Source organism: Monomorium pharaonis, chromosome 11, assembly GCF_013373865.1.
Source record: "Monomorium pharaonis isolate MP-MQ-018 chromosome 11, ASM1337386v2, whole genome shotgun sequence".
NCBI classification, from domain to species: domain Eukaryota; kingdom Metazoa; phylum Arthropoda; class Insecta; order Hymenoptera; family Formicidae; genus Monomorium; species Monomorium pharaonis.
The window spans coordinates 11,619,927-11,640,623 of NC_050477.1; the positions used below are offsets into that span (position 1 = coordinate 11,619,927).

Below are 20,697 nucleotides of genomic sequence, written 5' to 3' on the forward strand. Positions count from 1 at the left end.
ATCGTGTCTCAAAACGAGGCGACCATATTTACGATGCGATTTCACGACGTAGTAAAAAAAAAGGTCAAAAGTAAAATTGAGAGGAGTCCGTGTAATTCGTCTCCTTAAACTCACCCGTAATTCGACAGCGGAAAACGGGGATACCTTGCCTCTTGACCTTTAAAACTGACGGCGAGATTGCTTGAAGCTTACGAAAATTACGTGTTGAAGCAGCGAGGGCAGGCTCGTACATATTTCAGATCAAGACCGACAGGGTGAGACTATATAGTTTTCTAATTTGTCTGTCATTTCGCTCGCGTTCAATATCAATTTGGCGGTTCCGAGGTTGTTTTAAGTAATACGTAACGGTCAATCCCCTAATTGTGATCATAATAATGAACGAAAACCGAATAGCCCATCTATCAGTCATCCAATTATTACATGGAGAGCGTTGCGCATCGATCCTCGTTGGAGTACTATCACGAGGGAGTTTGACGCGAGTGGCAAATAAATCGTTTTCGCATTATTCTCCTTCCGTAATTCGACAAGTTCGATTGTTCGGTGTCGACGTCACATTCGTTTCTAAAGTAAGGTATTGACATCGATCGATGTCGAGTAGGAAAATAGACGACGGAAACTCTCGATCACTGTTGCTCGAACGGGGATGTGATTAAAGGTACGGGAAGGTACGATGACGAAAGTTCATGCGAAAGCTTAGTGGATAATTAACGTAAAACGTAAGACGTCCCGCCGAGACAATTCGCCGAGTAATCCTGGCCGCGCGTTTCCAAACCAAGGGACGACATTAATCCGAATTCCGGGGGTGTTGATACGTAAAAAGCGAGCTGACGAGGTAAGAGGGCGATGCGTGAAGAAAGGAGCGATGGAGTTTCCACCGCGGAAGTTTGTCTTTCAGCAAGATAAATAGAAGCGAAGTGGGACATGAACCTCTTTGAACCTCGTTGTCCATCCCGCGAATGTAATGTGGAACGACGGGAAAATTTTCAACCTTTTCTTCCCCCTTCCCCCAACCCTTCTTCTCTTTCTCTTTCTCTTTCCGTTTCTCTCTCTCTCTCTCTTTTCTTTTCGTCGTTTCTTTTGGTCGAAGATGGAAGACAATAAATCCTGGTGTGCAGTTACGGCACGGAGCGCCGTTAACTCCCGATAATGGCTCTGTATTAGTTTCGTCTCGTTTGATCGTGAAACTTTTCTTATTTTCGCGCTGCGTCGGGGAGGGAGTCACGTTCGACTATAGCTCCATGGGCTCCACTCTTCGCCGTTCGTACTGGAATCGGACAATCGGCTTCGATCGTGCGGGCGCGCATCATTCGCGCGATTGAACACACGCGATCATGTGCATAAGGGCCTTACGTGTGCGTCGGTCCTGTCGTCGTCTCAATTGCTCGTCGGGCAAATTGAGGATTTGTTTGCGTTGACATTCGTGTCGGTTGTCTTGATAAATCCTTAAGCTGTCGTGCGGAAATATCGTTCCACGTAGCACGTGTGTTTGCGGGATCTACATACCCTTAGAGCGAATAATTTCTGATACGTGAGTAAACGACACTATGGTGAAAGGTAGAGAACGCCGGTTCTAAATAAATGTTCGCGTTCGAGAGAAACAGATCTTATAATTCTAACAACAAATGAATACAACGCGCGAATACAGATTAAATCTGAACAAATTCTATATTTCTGTCTTCGATATTTTATACTATACTATATGTAACTATATATTTTCAATTGCATTCTATTCGCGATTTTCTTATAAAAACACCGATGATAAGAAGGAAATTTTTTAGTTGAAAGTAACGTGCTTTTCGAAATTATTAACTTTTATTCGGAATAAAAGATATGAAAATATATTATATAGTTTATAATTATAATTTACAGATAAACAGCTCTTTTTTTCCTATCAACTCTGTCTCTATACTTAAGAATCTACTAAACATGTACAGTGCAAGATTTATTCGTGTTACTTGAAATCCTTAAAAATATTTATAATCAGCTAAAGAATATTTCTATATCTTTGATATGAGAAATGAGAAAGACTACATTTTACTTTTTATTAAAAATTATAATTATTTAAATGGAATAAATTTGATATTAAGTTTGAAACTTATCTAAAGTACGGAAGAATAAACAGTCAAGTATTAAGAGTTAGCTTTAAATATTTTAAGAAGAACAACCATCTCTTTAAACAAAGGAATTATTACCAAGATTATCTACAGCTTTATCTCACTTTAAATTTGGCATAAAGATAAAGAATTAAAAAATAAAAATAAATATTTTAAAAATCAAGAGCTTAACAATAACAACGTATAAACTATATTCAGTGAAATATCATCAATGGTTAAAACGTCTAAAGTAAGCGGAGACGGAGAACAAACTGCTCTGTATGTAATATGGTCTGCCGGTAGAGAAACATACAAAAAATATTCTACTCATAAGCGGGGAATTCCTCTAAGCATTTCCTCTAAGCAAGAAATCTTACATGAAGTATATTCCTCTTTAAAAACGTACTTTACAAAAGAGTGGATGCGTCACATATATCCAAAAATAAATTCTTCTAGGAAATTGTACTATAACAATTCGAATAATCACTTAAAATGCCAATTTTCATATAATATTTTTCTTATATAAAATCAACATATTAAAGTTATGATATATTATATATTTTTTAACACATTATGTATCTTTGTATGATCTCATAAGCACTGCCGATTCTTAGAGCCCAAGCAGCACTACGTCAACTATTATACAGGCGCCAAAACTGACAGCAACGATGTCAGTTCAGATATCAATGGTTACGCCAACTACCTGCGCGCAGTGAGGATAGCTGGCAACATTCTTCGACCTGTATCGAACGGTCGAATCGACAAAGCGACTATCTCCTTCTGTCTCCTTGTAGACAACAAAAGAAAAGAAGTCATAAATAAGTAACTAAAATTGATGCTACGTAGCCTTATATCTTCAATGTACTGAATTTTATGTAGGAGTTATTAGCATTCCAGCCATCTAGTGATAATGGGCTGTATAAGTGATCTCAATATAAAAACAAGCTCCTAATATACTTGATATCCTGGACTTCGAATATTAACTATTAATGGATGTCCGAAATGAGACATACAATGTACATCCGTTTCAAACATCCAGATGTATGGATATTAAAAAATACAAAATAAATGTTTGTAGGATGTCCTATTATCGGGGATATACATAGAGATAATATAATCACACACACACCTTTATCTATAGGCTTGTTCATTTTCGCTATACTGTTATGCCGATGCAATAAGTTAGAATAAAAGAAATATATATGTATGTATTCCCAGCAGGCCACGGTTTGTAACAAGAAAAATATATATTCAAACGTTGGAGAGAAAAAAAAAACCTAATAGAATAGCCTGACTAACCAAAACTAAGTATGAAAGGATGAACAAAGAAGTGGTGGAAAAATGGATAGAGAAATAGTACGAAAAAGGAAGATAATGCGAGAAAGGACATAGGACAGAGCAGGTACTAAAATATAAGCATCTTGATTGGATGTAAAAGAATACATACAAAAAAATGTAGTAAGGGTTGATGTCTTGGAGGGGCAATGAAAGTATATAAGTATTGTCGAAATCATTAAAAACTTTGTCGTTGCAATATCGGCGACTGTAACGTTAGTTACCGACGATATTGTAACGGCACACAATACTAACCTCACTGATCTTTCAATACGACCTTATTGGAGAAAGTGCTCATAAGCGAGTAACAAAATTGTTCAGAATCAATTTGATTAAACTGCAGGGGAAAGTTACCGAATTTGAAGTGTGTTTAATTATGCTTCTCATTTAATACGGATTTTTGGATGCAAATAAATGTTGGCAATTGTAGTTTGATACTTTAAGTACCCATTATTACAATGTTTAGTCTTTTACTAACAACAAATTAATTTATTCCCAAGTAGCAAAGTGACGTCATAATAACACGCAAAAAATATTTTGCTAATATAGCTAGATTTCTAGATGTCACAACCAAAATATATCGTTAATTTTTGGATCTGCTAGAATTTTGGCTATCACGTATAGAATGTGTAAACTTTGCTTCTATTAGTTAGATTAATTAAGTGCAATACATACACATATCACAGTATTTGGTAATCATTTATCTAACTCAGCTAATTTTTACATACATATAATTTTTGTTGAAGTTGCATTTTTTGAGTCTAAGGCTCCGATGCCAAAATGCCTTTTTTTATTTTGCAGCAGCAGAATTTTGGTCGACGAGAAAAGCGACTTTTAACGGCTGTGCACTCTATTTCCAGTCGTGGCTGTTGAAGGTTTCTTGAGTTTACTGACTTACGTTTTTATAAAAGATGTTAGCTGTAAAAATCAAGAGCAGAAAGATATTTGTCTTTCTGTTTAGGTTTCACTAAGTTTAGATATAAATTCTGTCTCTCTGTTATTTAAGCTGATAAGTTTTACACCTAAGTATAAAACATATGCAATATCACGGTATTTGTTAATCATTGATTAAATTTATTTTACTTCAAAGTTAAATTTTCACATCTAGAAAATTTTTGCTGTAGTTGTAAGATTACTTTAGTGTAGTTATATTTATTACAACATTACTTAAAACTTCTACAATCAGAAAAACGGTCATCCACCATCAACGTTAATCGTTTGCTTTAATTGTTAATCGCATAGATCGACTCGGGAACTGATACTTCGTGATGATCCATGAACACTCGATGTTTATCAATATACATTTATTATAGATCAATTAAATATGTTGTCAAAAAGAAGAGAAACAAGTAAATTATATTTTTATAAATAAATATAAATTTACAGTTTTTATAATTACAATCTAAATTGAAATTTTAAATCTGCATCTCAATATAAAAAAATCACGAAAATAGAATTTTATAAAAATTATTCGGTCGTTCAACTTTAGTAGACCGAGTACTATTATATACTTCTTGATACTAATCTTTATAAAAATAAAAGCTTTTTTTCATCCACCATATATACTATTAATCATTTTTTCCCGGAAACCTCACATCATATTTGTAATCAGAAACTTAAGAAATCCCTAGATATTTTTCGTAAAAATTAAAACTTTAAATATATAGCCCATTATAAAAATGGCCATTTTTAATTTTGAAAATATTACTTCGAATTCATTGTTACTATAGGCAACAAAAACTCCGGGATACAAAGTATTATATTTAAATTATTGAAAATCTGTCGTAAAAATGCATGCTTCAAAGCGTATATATGGGATGATGCTTTCATGAACTTTGACTACTTTGATACTACCCCTCTATATCTCTTAAATCAATACTCGGCTCAACTTGAATATTTTTTTTGTGGTTTATATCTCGTCATTTGGCACACAATTCAGTTCAAAAATCGCGGGACTAAAACGGGAAAAAACCACTCGAATTTTGCGGTCACTCTTTAGCTATCATACACAGATTTTTGCTGCTACAACTAATCTCTTTTTTTGTGTATTTTTCAAAAATTTTATAGAATAATTCTCATATATGAATAAATATGACATAAAATTGCTTTTAATTTCTATTCATAGAAGAAATATAACTTCACAATAACAGAAATAAATGTTTTATAAAATATTACAATTTTGAAAAATATAAATACACAGTTATAAAGTACACAGAGACAAGTAGACAAAAAACTATAAAGATTTAATTTTAAACATTTTTATTATACCGTCTCAATAATAATTGCTAAAAATTAAATAAAATGATTTCTTTAAACCTCAAAATAATTATAAAAAATACATATCTCTTAGATTTTTATGTTTAACAAGATGTTTCAAGAGAAATCACAAAATCGATTCTGGATAGTTATGATATGGTCCTTGCAAGAAGATAGAAGAGACATAGAAGTTTTCAAAACTTGCTTGAAAAATCTCGTAAAAATTGATATACCGCGACAATTTACGTACACAAGTTTGACAAGAAACTTCTTTTAAAAGCAGATTTGCAGATCCAGTTTGAAAAAAGAAATAAATAATTTATACATAAAAATATGTTTGTAAAACGTTTTAGCTTTATATATTTTAATATATATGTAAATATGGTGTGTTCTGTGTTACTGTAGTATTGTGTAGTATTTTTTAGGAAAATATCTTTAATAATACATTTTTTATATACACCACAAAAATATTCAAGGTATTGTATTAATGTTAAATATTAATATCAACGTGACATATTAAAGATTTTTGTTTTTATTAAGCCGAAATCCGATAAAGTAAGAGCAAATATAATAACACAAGAAATATTATTTTATAATATCATGTTTAAATGATAAAATCGTTTATTGATTAATATTTACTGTGGGTATTAATTATCGAATATAAGCTAAATTATTTTCAAACTGACATTAAAAATGTTACGATTCACGTCGTGTGTATTTAAAAATGTGAATAGAGAAACTTTGATAACGTCGCATAATTGATAACTGATTTCGATGGGGTACAGGAAACGCGTATAATTTATTGTTCTACGCCTTGTCGAAGAACTTGGCAGCGTTTCAGGTCGTTGGAAAGTTGACCGAGGCCGCGCAGATGTATCGACATTTACTGGCCGGCTGCAATCCCGCTGATAAATTGCACGTTATTATTTTTGCGCAAGCTGCACGTGCTCGCCGATTTAATGACGAATGTCCGTATAAATATTAATAGCTATTTACTAGAAACTATACAGTTACCATTGTTCAGATGTAAAATTGATAATTTAAATTATTTATGTAAACTTGCTCAGATTAGAGCTTCAATAATAGCATTGAATAAAATTTTTAACTATATACTTTTTGTTTTAGTTTCTGTCCTCTTTTCTCTTTCATTGTTGTTTTAAAAGTTCAAATAAGATAGCTATAATAGTCCATTCATTTGTTTATCTATTTTAATGATCACAATTATACTCAAAAATCGTGAAAAAGTGACGATGCGTCGCGAGGCAAAATTGAAACTCGCTGCGGATATGACGCTCGACGATGTAATTGCAAAATTATCGGTCCTACATTAGACCACATGAGTAATGATAAACAAGGCAGAAATAATTTAATCAGGTTCGCGGCGCGGCGGTATCGGTGCGGAATCACGCCGCGCGCCAGCAGATATATTTCGGCGAGAGCTATTCAAACGGACTTTCGTGGTTCGGAGCGCGCCACGTTGGCGGATAGAAGGCAACTTGAAAACACGTATCGCGCAGAGTTGCTCGCCTATCGCGGCTAATTACGCGTAATGCGCCCACCGGCCGCTTTGTTGTTGCACACCGCGAAACTCGTTACGGAAATTTCACGACTCGCGCCACGCGCGAGTTATTACGATCGTGCGTTCGTACGATATGCGCTATCTCGCACTTCAATCTCTGCGCCGACATTATCCTTCCCGTAGTGTTCCAATGAGAAGTCTTCCTAGGAGAAGTCGAAGTTGCGAAGAGCGAGAGAGAGAGAGAGAGAGAGAAATATAGATATATATTACTCCGTCTCTACTTGCACGTGCGCCACTATAATTATACATATAGTACTCAGACTTTGGCCTGGAGTAATGCAGATTCCGTGTATATAGAGTGCATACAGGATGTATCAGACCTGTGCCACTCTTTTTTTCCCAGCAATGAATGTCTGTCGGAAACAGCACAAATATTACCAGTCTATTTACCATGGAGTTTAGTCTTAAAAGTTTTATTACATAATTTTTAATAATTTTTAACATCTTTGAATTAATGGAGGACTCATAATTTGACATTATCTTATTTTTCTCGAATACCATAAATGATATTTAAAAAGTTTAAGCAAGAATTGTGTTTAAAAAGGAAAGCTATTTATTTGTCTTTTTTGTTTGTCCTACTCAACCAATGTTCTATATAAAATTTCTTACTGAACTTAGGCTTACCCTGTTTCCTGCAGTTCCCTGTAGTCGGAAAACAGATGTGCCACCGTTAGATAGCTCTTAAATAGACTTTGAATAATGAAAATTTTTTCCTCATTTTCCAACATCCATCCGATATTAAAGAGAAAAAATGGTATGTGTAATTTGATACACCCTGTATACAAGCTGTTTTCTCATAACTCTCTCTCTCTCTCTCTCTCTCTCTCTCTCTCTTTCTCTTACTCGTTCTCATTTTAACAATTTAACTCGGCGGATATTGCGGTACATCATGCAGTAACGAAATCCTTTGATAAGTCATACGAAGATTACGAAGACTTACGTCTCGGCCAGCGGGCATTTCTCGCATTTGTTGTCCTCAACAATTTCTCTCGTATCGCGTGCAGTTTTCGTCCGCGCGAAAAAGTCGCGGAGAGAAACTAACTTGATGCGGAAAATCGCTTGCGGGTCGGTCTAAACTAATTACAACTCCAGCAGATTAAAAAGACTTCCATTCGTTGTGTTTCCCTCGCGATTAACGTTATTGCTTATTCGAGAAATATATGCAATGACCGTAATACCAAAAGTGGTATTCGACGTAGGAAGGGTTAAATCGGGGCTTTCGTGGGCGCCCGCTGCCACAAACGTTTGCTCCGAATCTGCTGCGTGCGCTCGCCGCGATTTACTTCCGATGACCGCGGTAGCACTTCCGATAGCTGCGGTATTGCTTCCGATAAGTTCGGCATTATCCCAGCGGGGATCGAAGTCGAGAGAAGTGGAGAGAACGAGCGAGAGAGAGAGCGCGTAGGAAGATATTATCCGTGTAAAACAGCCACGCAATCTCTCTCTCTCTCTCTCTCTTTCTCTTTTACTGTCAAGCAGCCACTTGACGTGCATATCTCAGGAGCTCGCGTGCCATGACGCGACGTGCAAACGTGGAGAACGTGCATGCAGTGGAAAGAGAGACAGAGAGACAGAGAGAGAGAGAGAGAGCAAGCGAGCGAGAGAGAGGGAGAGAAAGCACTTCGGTGAACAACCTGGCAGGGATTTGCATGGGACAATATCTCGTCTGATTTATCCCCCAGAGGCTGAGGGGTGGAAAGGGGCAGACGAGTCCGAAGGATTTATTTCTTTGGCGTTTTACGCGTCGTACCGCGCGCGTGGCACGGGGAAATAAAAAAAAGGGGGGTGGGGGAGGACGACCCTTTCTTTGCCCAGGTAAGAACATCCGGTTTATCGTCGGTTATATGCAGTACGCGCGATTCCCTTGCAGCGTGGCGCGCCGAGCGGAGCGAAAGCAAAGCGCATCGACGCGGTATCGCTCGCGAGCGTTTATGGCCTTTACCGTTTAGTTTATCGGAGAACACTTTTCTCCCCCGGCCCTACTTGAGCCTCGCGGGATTTACGGCCCGCCCCGTAAAGTCCGACTCTCCGCTTACTTTCTCGCGTCTCACGACCCCCGGTGACTTCAACAACGCCCCGCGCTCACCCAATCGACGAGGGTCGTGACTTCGCTTTCGTGTCGTATCCGCCCGTCAGCAGATAGTGTCGTCTCCAGACCAGCTCGTCTACGGCTCGTTGACTGTCATCGTGTACTCGTTTCGCGCGGCAATCTCGGTGAATCGTAAAAACACCCGCCCTTATACATCACGCTTATAATCGTTCAGTTCTAAAATGTAACTCTGCCCCATCGCGACGTTTTAAATGACATTATCTGAGAAGCCATTTCGACACGATACAGCAAGACCATTGTCTGTTACTTGCGAAGGTCTGTGTACTCGGTGAATGTAACCTCCGACAAAAGATCGTTGTCAAGGCGCTCTTCCGTTATTTCTGAACTCTCAATGAGAGTCCCCCCCCCCTCTCTCTCTCTCTCTCTCTCTCTCTCTCTCTCTCTCTCTCATACGTACGCACATGCGCGATTTTACGAGCGAGGTCAGCGCGATAACCATCGGAACGAGGGCAAACGACGGTGGGTTGGAAACGGCCGAATTGGGTGACCGGGCTTTCAGGACTCTGTAATTTTCGTCCTTGCTCCATTACGCTTGGACCCAAAGCGAGTAGCGTGGAGAGATGACGATAAGCGCAATAACCCCAGATATACCGCAGCCAGTCCTTTCATTATTAATAAATCGCTTGCCGAATGTCGGGATAAATTGATTTGCTGCGTCAAGAAAATGTCTGTATTTACAATACGTCTTGCAAATAATTCACTTATTTGCTCGATTTAAGTTACGATCTCATCTCTCAGTGTCTCTTGACGATATCGTTTCTATTAGTTCTTAAACAAAGCCACAAACCTAATTTCAATGACTCCACACACATGTGAGAGAGAGAGAGAGAGAGAGAGAGAGAGAGAGAGAGAGAGAGAGAGAGAGAGAGAGAGAGAGAGAGAGAGAGAGAGAGAGAGAGAGAGAGAGAGAGAGAGAGGAGAGAGAGAGAGAGAGAGAGAGAGAGAGAGAGAGAGAGAGAGAGAGAGAGAGAACAGGAAGGAACGGTGAAGTTAGTTAGAGAGACTTCATAGTTTGTCGTTAGATCCGAATACATATATATACTCAGTTGACGAGAGTTTCATTCCGGTAAGTTCGCGCGGGTTTCCCCGGCAGTAATTACTTGTAAATCTCTTACGAATAACGGCAAACGCGAGATTAATTTCGTCCACGAGAACGTGTAATAATTGCTGCCCCTACAACTGCGGAAAGTATGCAATTAATATCGTCAAATTGTTTTCAATTATTCGAGTTTACGGCTATTAAAGTCCTGCCCGATCGCACAGCGAGTATCGAATTATTGAACGATCTTTGAGGATAATATAAAAATTTTATTCCTATTGTGCGATTCGTATTGCGCGTACGCGTGATTCATAAATACTATATCCTTTTTAAAAATATAAAAGGCCCCTAAAAGAAAATCAGAAATATAAATCAGTATGCTGCAATCGAGCGAGTTAAAAGAAAATCAATGGCGCGCACTCGAGCGCTTTAAGTTCTCTTCTTGAGATTCAGCTACTCTTTTCTACTTGTGTCCGAATTGCGGAAAATTTTGCTTTATTTCTCCAATTCTGCGAACGTCAGATCGTCTCAATTTTTTTTCACCGTGTTCGCATACAAATGTGTAAGCGAAGCTATTTTGTGCGAACATCCATTGTTCATTACGAACCCGATCAAATAGAAGTTGTTTCTCTTTAACAATCCTTCAAGCGAGCTAAAACTTCCTTTTATAGTAATACTTGAAACGTTCCGTAGGAAACTTGATTAAAACTGGATACAAACTTGTTGAGATTAATTAATTGATTTTATGCTTTCGCATTTCTGGCAAAGTAAGCTTCGTCAAATTTAACGGTAAATCTCGTATTTGATTACATTCTATTCTCTTTAGTGTCTCAATACATGTATACGTAAGGGAAATAAATTTTAATAAATTATAAAATTATATTTTTGGTTATGAAGCAACTGTGTTGGCGACAAACAACCGTTATTTCCACATTTATACGTTCAAAGCGTTTGATTCCGTAAAAGATACAATTTGCCGAAAATCCAATGCGGTGAGCGAACAATATAAAGTCTTTTTATAACGACACATTGACACAGGTAGATATCGCTTTGTATCTGCATGTATCTCTCGGGCAATTTTAACGTATACAGCGCATTTTTATTCGCGCTGACATATTTACATGCGTTTGTGAAATTTTATTTGAAATGTCGCCGTTGAAACCATAAAAAAAAGACTACCTTATGAAAGGCCAATAATTTTGCCGATATTATTGTGGAGAAAGATATACGGAGACATATTGGCGACATTTCGGTGATAATATTGAGAATTTTCGATGATGTACGATTTCATTCGCGACTCACCCACCATTGAGCACGTGGACGAGGACGCTGGCGGACTCGGCTGTGGATGGTGCACAGGTGTAATTGCCGGAATCGGCTGGCAGCGCTCTGCTGATCAGAAGACGTGACGTTCGCGTTTGCTTCTCCGTCACGACGCTAATGCCCCCGCGTTGGCTGTAGTTTATAACGTTATCGCCTTTGTACCTGAAAAATTATCAGAAATGATTTGAAAATTAGTAAGTATTCTAATTTTAGGTTGAGTATACTAGTTATTAATTAAAAAGTTAAAAATTAATAACCTTTAACTTAGTTAATTTTAAATTAATTTTTAACTTCAACTTATAGTTATTTTTAAAACATATACACTTTAATTTATCAACTCAATGCCTACGTTAAAAATTTATCTGTAATGTAAAAGAAAAACTTTCTTATATAAATAATATTTTTTTGCAAACTCGATCACAACTTAGATTTAATTTATTCAATAATCTATACATTATTTAAAATAATTTAATTTAAAGATGTTAAAAATTTACGATATTTTAATAATATTTAAAGTAATTCAATTTTTTAAAATTACAATATTCTTATTTAACATAATTAATATTTCTAAAAATTAATTTTTACTTAATTTAACTTAATTTAATTTTCACATAAGTTAAGATTAATTGATTTTAAGTAATAAAAAAAGAATCACGCTTTAATATCGCGGATTTAATATATTTTTCTTACTAAACAACTTCACAGTACAACAATTCTTCAATGTATGTACAATAAGTTTACAACAAATTATTATTTAAAGTTTTAGGTACAAGCACCGTGCAACCTAATTGTTAGATCATTCTTATTGTAGCAAAGACCAAAGACTAAAGTAACAGGGTACAGTTGTAATACTGCAAATATTTGATGTAAATAAATAAATGTGTAATAGATAGATACATATATTTTCAACGATATACGTTTAACAGATTGGCATTTGTTCGTTAGTGTCTTGTGGATTCTTATAGAAAATAGACATCAACAAGAAGTAAAAATTATTTCATACGTAGATATAAAAAACCTTACTTAAGGATTCATCAAAATTTTTATGAATCAAAAATATTCTCTCTTTATAAATTAATCTTTCCTTCGTGTGTGCAACTTTCAACACAAATAAATTAATTTTATACATTAAGTATTTTACTTTAATTTAATTTAAAAAATATTAATTTATTTAACGTTGGTAAGTAATTTTAAAATTTTGTTTTAGATTTGTAAATCTGTGTGCCTAAGAGAATCAGCAATAAATATCTATTATTAGAAAGCATTGATGTAAAATACACTTTTATTTTAAGAATACTTTTTACGCATCTATTAAATTACTCTAAATAAAATATACAAAATAAATATTATACCATATAAGTATTAATACGAGAATGCAGACACACTTCCGCATCAGCGCGCTAGCGAAACGCAAGATCTATAAATTCTAAAGACCACCACCTCCAAGGACTAACTCCGTTGAAAATTCACTTCATCGGAGATTCGTTTTACGGGCGCTCGTGTTGAAATTTTTCGATAAAGCAGATCTACTCGAATGGAGGTCACTGTAGATTTGGATTTCGCGAAATTCACGGTTCTGTGTCTGCGCGAAATACACGTGAAACAAATTCAATCCGCGTGATCGTCAGGGGAGAACGCTCAAACTTACCAATAGATGAAGGATGGTGGTTCCGGCGTTTGCAGCACGATGCAGGTCAGATTGATGTCGCTTCCGCTTTTGATGTAGAGCTCCGAATTGCCGTTGATCTTTGCCTTCGAGACTGCGCACGGGGACAGAACAAAGTTAAAGTGGTTTTTGGCCGAGGAGCGGGCACGCGGATCGGGTCGACGAGTAAAGCCCGGGCCAAGAAGTATGATCGCAATTTCGCTTAAATCGCCGCAAAGCTGCAATTAACTCACGAAACCGTTCAAATACGGCCACTTAAAAATTCACTTAAGAAACAAACGGCTTCGGAAACCGTTATTGAAGCACAATAGGGAACTTGTAATCGCTTTAAAACACAATCCCCAAATCTCCGTTCTTACATTGATTTTCTTTAAATTTCTCAACCAAATCGCAAACATAAATCGAGTATCTTTTCAATTTGAAATTATTACTTTTAAATAATTAATCGTAATTTCAATTGTAATTCACGTAGCTTTCTATTTCCCCTTAACGCTCGAGAGGATCCCATCAAAGTTCAGTAGAATTACTTGAATAGCTATCGGTTGAATCTTATCCGTCGTATTATACAAAAAGAGAGATGTACCCACGTACCTACTACGCTCAAGTTGAAAGCTTGACTAATTTTGGGCTCTGTCGAGACTTGACATTCATAGATTCCGCTGTCTCGCACTTGCGGCGAACTGATTTTCAGGGTCCACTCGTCGCTGCCATCGCTGTGCAACGATTGGAAACGCTGGTCGTTCGTGTACGTTAGGATACCGACAGTGAGGATATGCAAATCCCGCTGTCTGATCCACGAGACCTGCGCAATCAAGAGACACCCACCGTTATTGAGATACACTATAAACTGAACGTTCGGTGTTTAAACCGTCCAAATTCTCTGCCAAGACTATTAACGTTCATTCCGCATGGCATTATTCTTTTAAAAACATTACAGCGTAAAATAATATAGGAGAACTCGCTAAAGTATACTGCGCGCGAATAAAAGACACTAAAATTTAAAGATGAAACATTGACGTCAAAATTCTTCTTCGATCAGGTGATATCACGCACGCGTGAATGCACGCACGCGATCAAATTATTATGTATACAGATGAGAATTGCCGAATGTGTACCATTTAAATTTTATCTTATATTTCCTATTTTTAATATTTATTTGTACGCAAATGAAAGTTGGAAATTGCAGTTTGATGTTTTAGACACTTATTCTATAATATGTACTTTTTTACTTCAATAATAAATTAATTTATAAATCTGTTTGTTACAAAGAGTACTATTTATGTAATTAATTGTGTAAATTGTAGGAGAGACCCGGAGTTCGTTGACAAAGTTTGCATGATTTCAACATTCAATATTTTAAACAACTAACTGTTATGATTACACTGTACTAATATGATAAAGAACCTTTCTCTACATTTTAATATCGGAAACAATTCTATACGTGATAAAGTTTATTTGATAATAATTAAAATACAAATATGTCGCACTGTAGCCAGTTTGCTGATAGTAGGATAAATTGACACATATTATGGTATAAGTTTCCTGTATGACAAACTTCATATTAAATTAATATATAATAAAAATTAAAAAAACAGATCACAAATATGTATTTTTAAATAAACGTTTTAAAGTTATTGATCAAATAACAAAATGCTATTATAGAAAAACAAATGTAAACTGTATTTCAAATATAAGCTTGTTTTAACGTAAAAATTATACATTAATAAATATATACAGAAATACTAAATACAAAATGTTTTGTTAAGTTGTAATTAAACGTTTCACACACATACACACACACACACACACACACACACACACACACACACACACACACCTTACTCAGTTTCACTTAAGTTTACTTTAAATATGAGTCAATATATCCTATTTCTACATTTACATTCAATTTCAATCATTTTATTATAAATTACTATTATTGTTCAAAATATATATATTATGTAATAATCTAAGAGAATATTTTATAACTTTTAACAATGCCTGATTTGAACTTATTTTCTCAAGCTGGAAAACATATAAATAATTCTTTAAATGTTCAAAAATTTACTTGTTTTCCCTTGAATCATTTTTTCCTTTCTTTATTATAACAATTGCATGATTAAAAATTTAAGAAATTGTATATTATAAATTATAAATGTATATTATATTATAAAAGAAATATCAGAACGTAATACCAACTTTTCTCTTGTGCTAACGCACTTCAGCCTTTCTTACCTGTGAATCTTTTAAATCATATTTTTTATCTTTGAAAAGTATCAAATTTATGAATTAAAATAATTCAAAATATAAAAAATCATTAACTATACATAATAATTACATAATACTTATTTTATTAATCTTATTTATTAAATTCATTTATTAAAAATAATTAAATTTAATAATTAATAAACACTAATAAAAAAGAAAGAACATTAAAATAAAACTGGCTTAAATTAATTATTGCAATTGACATATTTTTATCATATCAAGTATTAGTTTCACTGTTCATTTATCATTTTACATTAATATCATCTATTCATATTTTAATAAAATTAGATAGATTTTACAAACAAGAAATGCAAATTGTTTTATAATAACTTTTTGTTGTAAGTATAAAAAATTAGTATAAAATTATTATGCTCAATACATTATTATTAGCTAACAAATTGATAAAAAATTAACATTATTGATTTCTTAAAGTTTCTTGTTAACGCTACAAAATAAGATATATATTAATCTGTTAAATTTTTCTATATTATTCATTTTTTCCTTTCATTATTTACTTCATATTTTTGCCACTACATGTTGCTTATATTAATTAAGTAAGAATATAAAATGCTTATATTAATTAATTAAATAAAAATATAAAATACTGATGAGGTATGATTAAGTGACCAACACACATTTAACAACGCTTCCCTACGTAAAAATGAAGACCTATGACTGACATTTGACTGTCGTGTGACAATCTGTCACCGGTGCAAAATCAAGGCTTAAGCGAAGTCTGCAATCGCGACGGTCTGGCTGATTCTACGATCGCAAATATAAACGTTCAGATGCATGTGCGTGGGCGCGTTATTGAGGACCGATGGCGTGGCTGTGAATGGCGGAAGCAGGGGAGCTAAAGGCAGATCCGCAGAGGGACGAAGGGGTAGGGGCGCGAGAGAAATTTGATTTATCGGCGATTACGATCGGTGATTGGACTCTGACGGGTTCCTGTGCGTCATGCGGTGATGCATGAGCAGCGGCCGATAACGCGTAATGTCACCGTTCGCCCGGGTGACCTATGCGCCTACCCGCGAAATTACTTTGCATTAGGACCGCGAGTGATGAATACTGGGTTAAACAGCGGCCCGAGCGGCCCGCTAATCCACTAAACCGTCCGAAAAATTGACGCCGCACGACCATGTGTTTAGTTACGCACAATGCTTTACATTTTATAACGTGTATGCGTGAATACGCCACTTCTCATGTGATCCAACAATGGGCGGACTGTGAATCAAATTGGACAGCAGAGTGCAAAAGTGGTTTATTTAAAAAAAACAATAATAAAATAAAAATTTGAGAAATTAAAATATTAATTATTCTCTTTGTAAAATATTTATTTTTTCTTTCCCTCAGTAATACAACGTCAAAGAAATCTCACACAAAAGGTTAATTTTCTACAGCACAATTAGATTGTGTAACAGTTTTACAAATGTCAGTCAAATATAAACTTTCTAATTAACTCTCGCCAAACGATATTTTATGGCCAAACACGTTGGAAATATTTCAATGTTATAACGAGATCATGCGTTAACATTAAATTCGAACTCTCGTAATTGTCTAAATTTGCGCAGGAGGTGTATGCACATTGAACGTGAAGAGTTTTACTTGCCCCGCGAGTTTGCAGGCGGAAATAAAAAGAAAAAAATAAGAGAACACGAAAAAAAAAAGAAAGTTACAAGATCCTTGGCGCGCGCGCGCGAGGATGTGAACTAGGTTACTGTAAAAGTGCGAGGTGGTGTCGCGTGGGTAAATGAGGAATGAACTCGTATACGAATTGCAGGTCGTGCGAGTGCATTAGCGAAGTGAGCGAAACGGAAGTTTGCCGAGGGAACGATCGCGGATTAATGCCCCGCCGACGTCGTAACTGCGAATTTATTTGACTTCGAATTGCGTGATTCCGATCGTACGGGATTTCCACGCGCTCGCACGTACGTAAAATTTATCAACGAGCAACTCCGGCAACGAGTTCACGCGCCGCGCGTGAAAGAGCGCCGATGCAATTTTGAAAAATACACCTCGCGTAAAATAATAACGTAATTGAAAATTTTGCGATAACCGAACCAGGTAAACTTAATTTTAAAACAACAAATTTGTTGCGCTTTAGCTTCATTGAATCCCTCTCATAGAGAAATTTAATCGCGAGAATTTGTTGATGCATAATCGAATGTTAAAACATTCGTCGAGCTTTGCATAATTTACGTAATGAGAAGATTAAACGGTTAATTAATTTCTTGCCCTAAAAACACGGACGACATTGACAGCGCAGCTGAATTATTGATTAGCGAAGGTTCGGGCGAAATAAATCCGTAATATTTTCCGCATTTTGTATTCTCAACTTGTAGGCTCTATCTTTAATCTTTTCGACGGTAAGTTCGTTAAAACCGTGCTTGGTTGGATTAGTGGAGAAACGAACAATATTGACATATATAATGCTATCGTTGCAACGATGGCACAAAAGCGAATAACCTTTTTTGAATAATTTTCAAATCTTTGCTATCACGACAAAAATAATAAATCAGGACGTAAAAGTAAAAGAAAATTAATAAGATAAAAAAAAAATTGTTAATGCAATGAAGAAATATTTTAGACAAACTCAATTGACAAATGTAGCTTGAATGAAGTATAAATATAACAGGTAAAAATATAAGAAGAATATAAATCTCATAATAAAACGAGAATAATCTTTGAAATCAGTATCGTAATATTTCTATAAATAATTTTTACAAAATAAAAAAAGCAGCAATCTTTGCGGCAAAAATAAAAAGATCAGGACAGGAAAAACAAGAATTGATAAATTCAAAAAGATTTAAAATGTAAAAATATTTCGATAAGACTCAATTGACAAATGCGGTCTTGATACAAAGTATAAATATCTCACGAGACGAGAATAATTTTCGACGTCGGTATCGCGATGTTTAACGGATTCGCGATCCTAATCTTTTACTCACTATTGTAAAATACAACGTTGTCGAACCCGGGGACTGTTATTACAACGAGCGGGCTCTTGATAAGGAAACTTGGAACTTACCGCACGATCGCCAAGATTGCGCACCCTGCAGTGCAGGTAAGCGGATTGCCCGACGGTGGTTGTGGTCTCCCTCTTTGTCGTGTTGTCGAAGTAAGGCTGACTAAAGGGTTGCTCCCAGTAAGAGGACGGATGGTGCTCCACTACGGATCTCCCGTTCTTGGCCGCGCATTCTGTCAAAAACAATAAGGCTCGTTAATGGGATTTATTTATTGATATGCTTTAATTTGATGAAATTTTGATTCGCGAGAGTATTGGAATTTGCATAAATCTCTTAAAAGCCCTACTGAATAACTGAATCTCTTAAACGCCGAGAATAGCAAATTTCTCCGACAATAGCATAATTAGTCAAATTAATCGACATCCGCGGTAACATTGGGAAATTAAGTAAAAAAGAGAATCCATGTAATATTCGAGCGCTCGTGCTCGGCCAGCGCAAATTAGAAATCATCAAAATGCGTAATTGAGAACAGATAGCTTAATGACATATCGATAATTGCTGGGAACTCGCGCAAATCGGATTGCGGCGCGACAATGCGAATGAATTATGCGTTAATCGGCGAGACGGAATGTACAAAATGGGATTTCAGGCGGATCGAAACACGTAGGGTGATTAATTTCGCGTATAAAATCTCGGTCACGTCGCGCTTTCATAAGGAAATCGATTCTTTCCGCTCGATGATTCCCATTACCGGGAAGAGGGAGGTTCCTGCCCGAGCTTATCCGGTTGAGCTTGAAGCGACCCCGAACTCGTCGGTGCGAATACAGAAATTCAAATCCGAAACCCCCTGTTCGAGACGTCGCGGACGAATAAACTCCACCCTCCGGGAGTTCCACCTCGAAAATTCCTAGCGCTTTGCGCGAGAAAGTTCTCGTGACGAGGTTCCTACTGGAACGAAGATCTGATCTATGCCTAGGAATTGCGTGATTTACTGACTGAGTGATCAAAATCCGTTCGTTAAGTAAAGTTAAGTAAAGTTACGCGCATACGTAAAATGGCATCTGGCTTTCAGTGCCTTCTAATATGAATTTTATTACTCTTTACATAGCGGAGAGATCTCATTCTCTTTCTTTCTCTCTCTTTTCGAGGATTCTCTAAATATGTCACAATTAGAACCGAAGATAAATAAATCAATGATAAAAATATTTAAGAAAATAATAATAAAGACATAAAAGCGAAAAGAAATAGTAATAAAATAAAATTATTGTTGGGGTACCGAGATCATAATCCATTAAAGATATTTAATAGACTTTGAGAAAGAGAGTTTTCCTTACGAGTGCAGCTGTTTTTCAAAGTAACGATCCGCCAGTGCGGCGTAAAATTCATGCAACAGTCCCTCATCAATTTTTTTTCGCAACCCGCGCGATACTCATCCCTCTCCGACGGCTCGCCTCACTGATTACTTTATTCCAAGAAAACGATACTCTTGGTGGCTACATAAAATCTTCCGAGAAAGCCTTTACGCGCATTATAAGAAGACGAGCAGAGTGAGAAGATTTACGGGGAAAGATGTTGCTACAAAGAATCTTTATTCTCATGTTGATATTCCATAAACGGAATATCCTGCGACCGCGTAATAACAACCGGCATCTTCAATTGACATGGAAATTTTTTCTAAATGTGTTTAAGTATATCAAGTAGCAGAGACCTGCTTGATTTTGCAGTTTGAAAAACAAGGATATAGTTTGTTGTAATCTTTTGCGCGCTGAATCCGAATCCGGTGGTAAGTATGTTGTATCATCAAGTTAACGAGAAAAATGAAATTGGAAACGTTTCTCAAAAATGCGTTTTAGAGTATTTTTAAAACTCTACAGTCAAATAAAGCCGTTCTCTAGATTTTAAAGAGCAGACTCGTATTAATGCTTAAACATTATACTTTAATATAAAAAAAATATAAAATCACATTTAACGTAGACACCATTGTACCTCAGACGCGTTTTATTTTTAGAACGTTGACGTTCGTTTGCAAAATAAAGACCTTGATAATTGATATTTGATATTTGAT

The 20,697-nt window shown here is 35.8% G+C and overlaps 1 protein-coding gene and 1 long non-coding RNA gene across 6 annotated transcripts in view; one reads left to right on the forward strand and one right to left on the reverse strand.

Moving 5' to 3' along the window:
* The window catches only part of LOC118647917, an 86,939-nt gene that overhangs the window by 34,546 nt on the left and 31,696 nt on the right, over nt 1-20,697 (forward strand). The gene's annotated exons all lie outside the window — the stretch shown is intronic.
* LOC105837333 (T-lymphocyte activation antigen CD86) overlaps nt 1-20,697 on the reverse strand; it is a 264,759-nt gene that overhangs the window by 26,755 nt on the left and 217,307 nt on the right. For all 5 annotated transcript variants that reach the window (XM_036293871.1, XM_036293870.1, XM_036293872.1 and 2 more), the window contains exons 3-6: nt 18,695-18,864; nt 13,993-14,203; nt 13,384-13,495; nt 11,719-11,897 (exon numbers count right to left, since the gene is read on the reverse strand). In XM_036293871.1, coding sequence (XP_036149764.1) covers nt 11,719-11,897; nt 13,384-13,495; nt 13,993-14,203; nt 18,695-18,864 — 672 coding nt within the window. The remainder of the gene's footprint in view (nt 1-11,718; nt 11,898-13,383; nt 13,496-13,992; nt 14,204-18,694; nt 18,865-20,697) is intronic.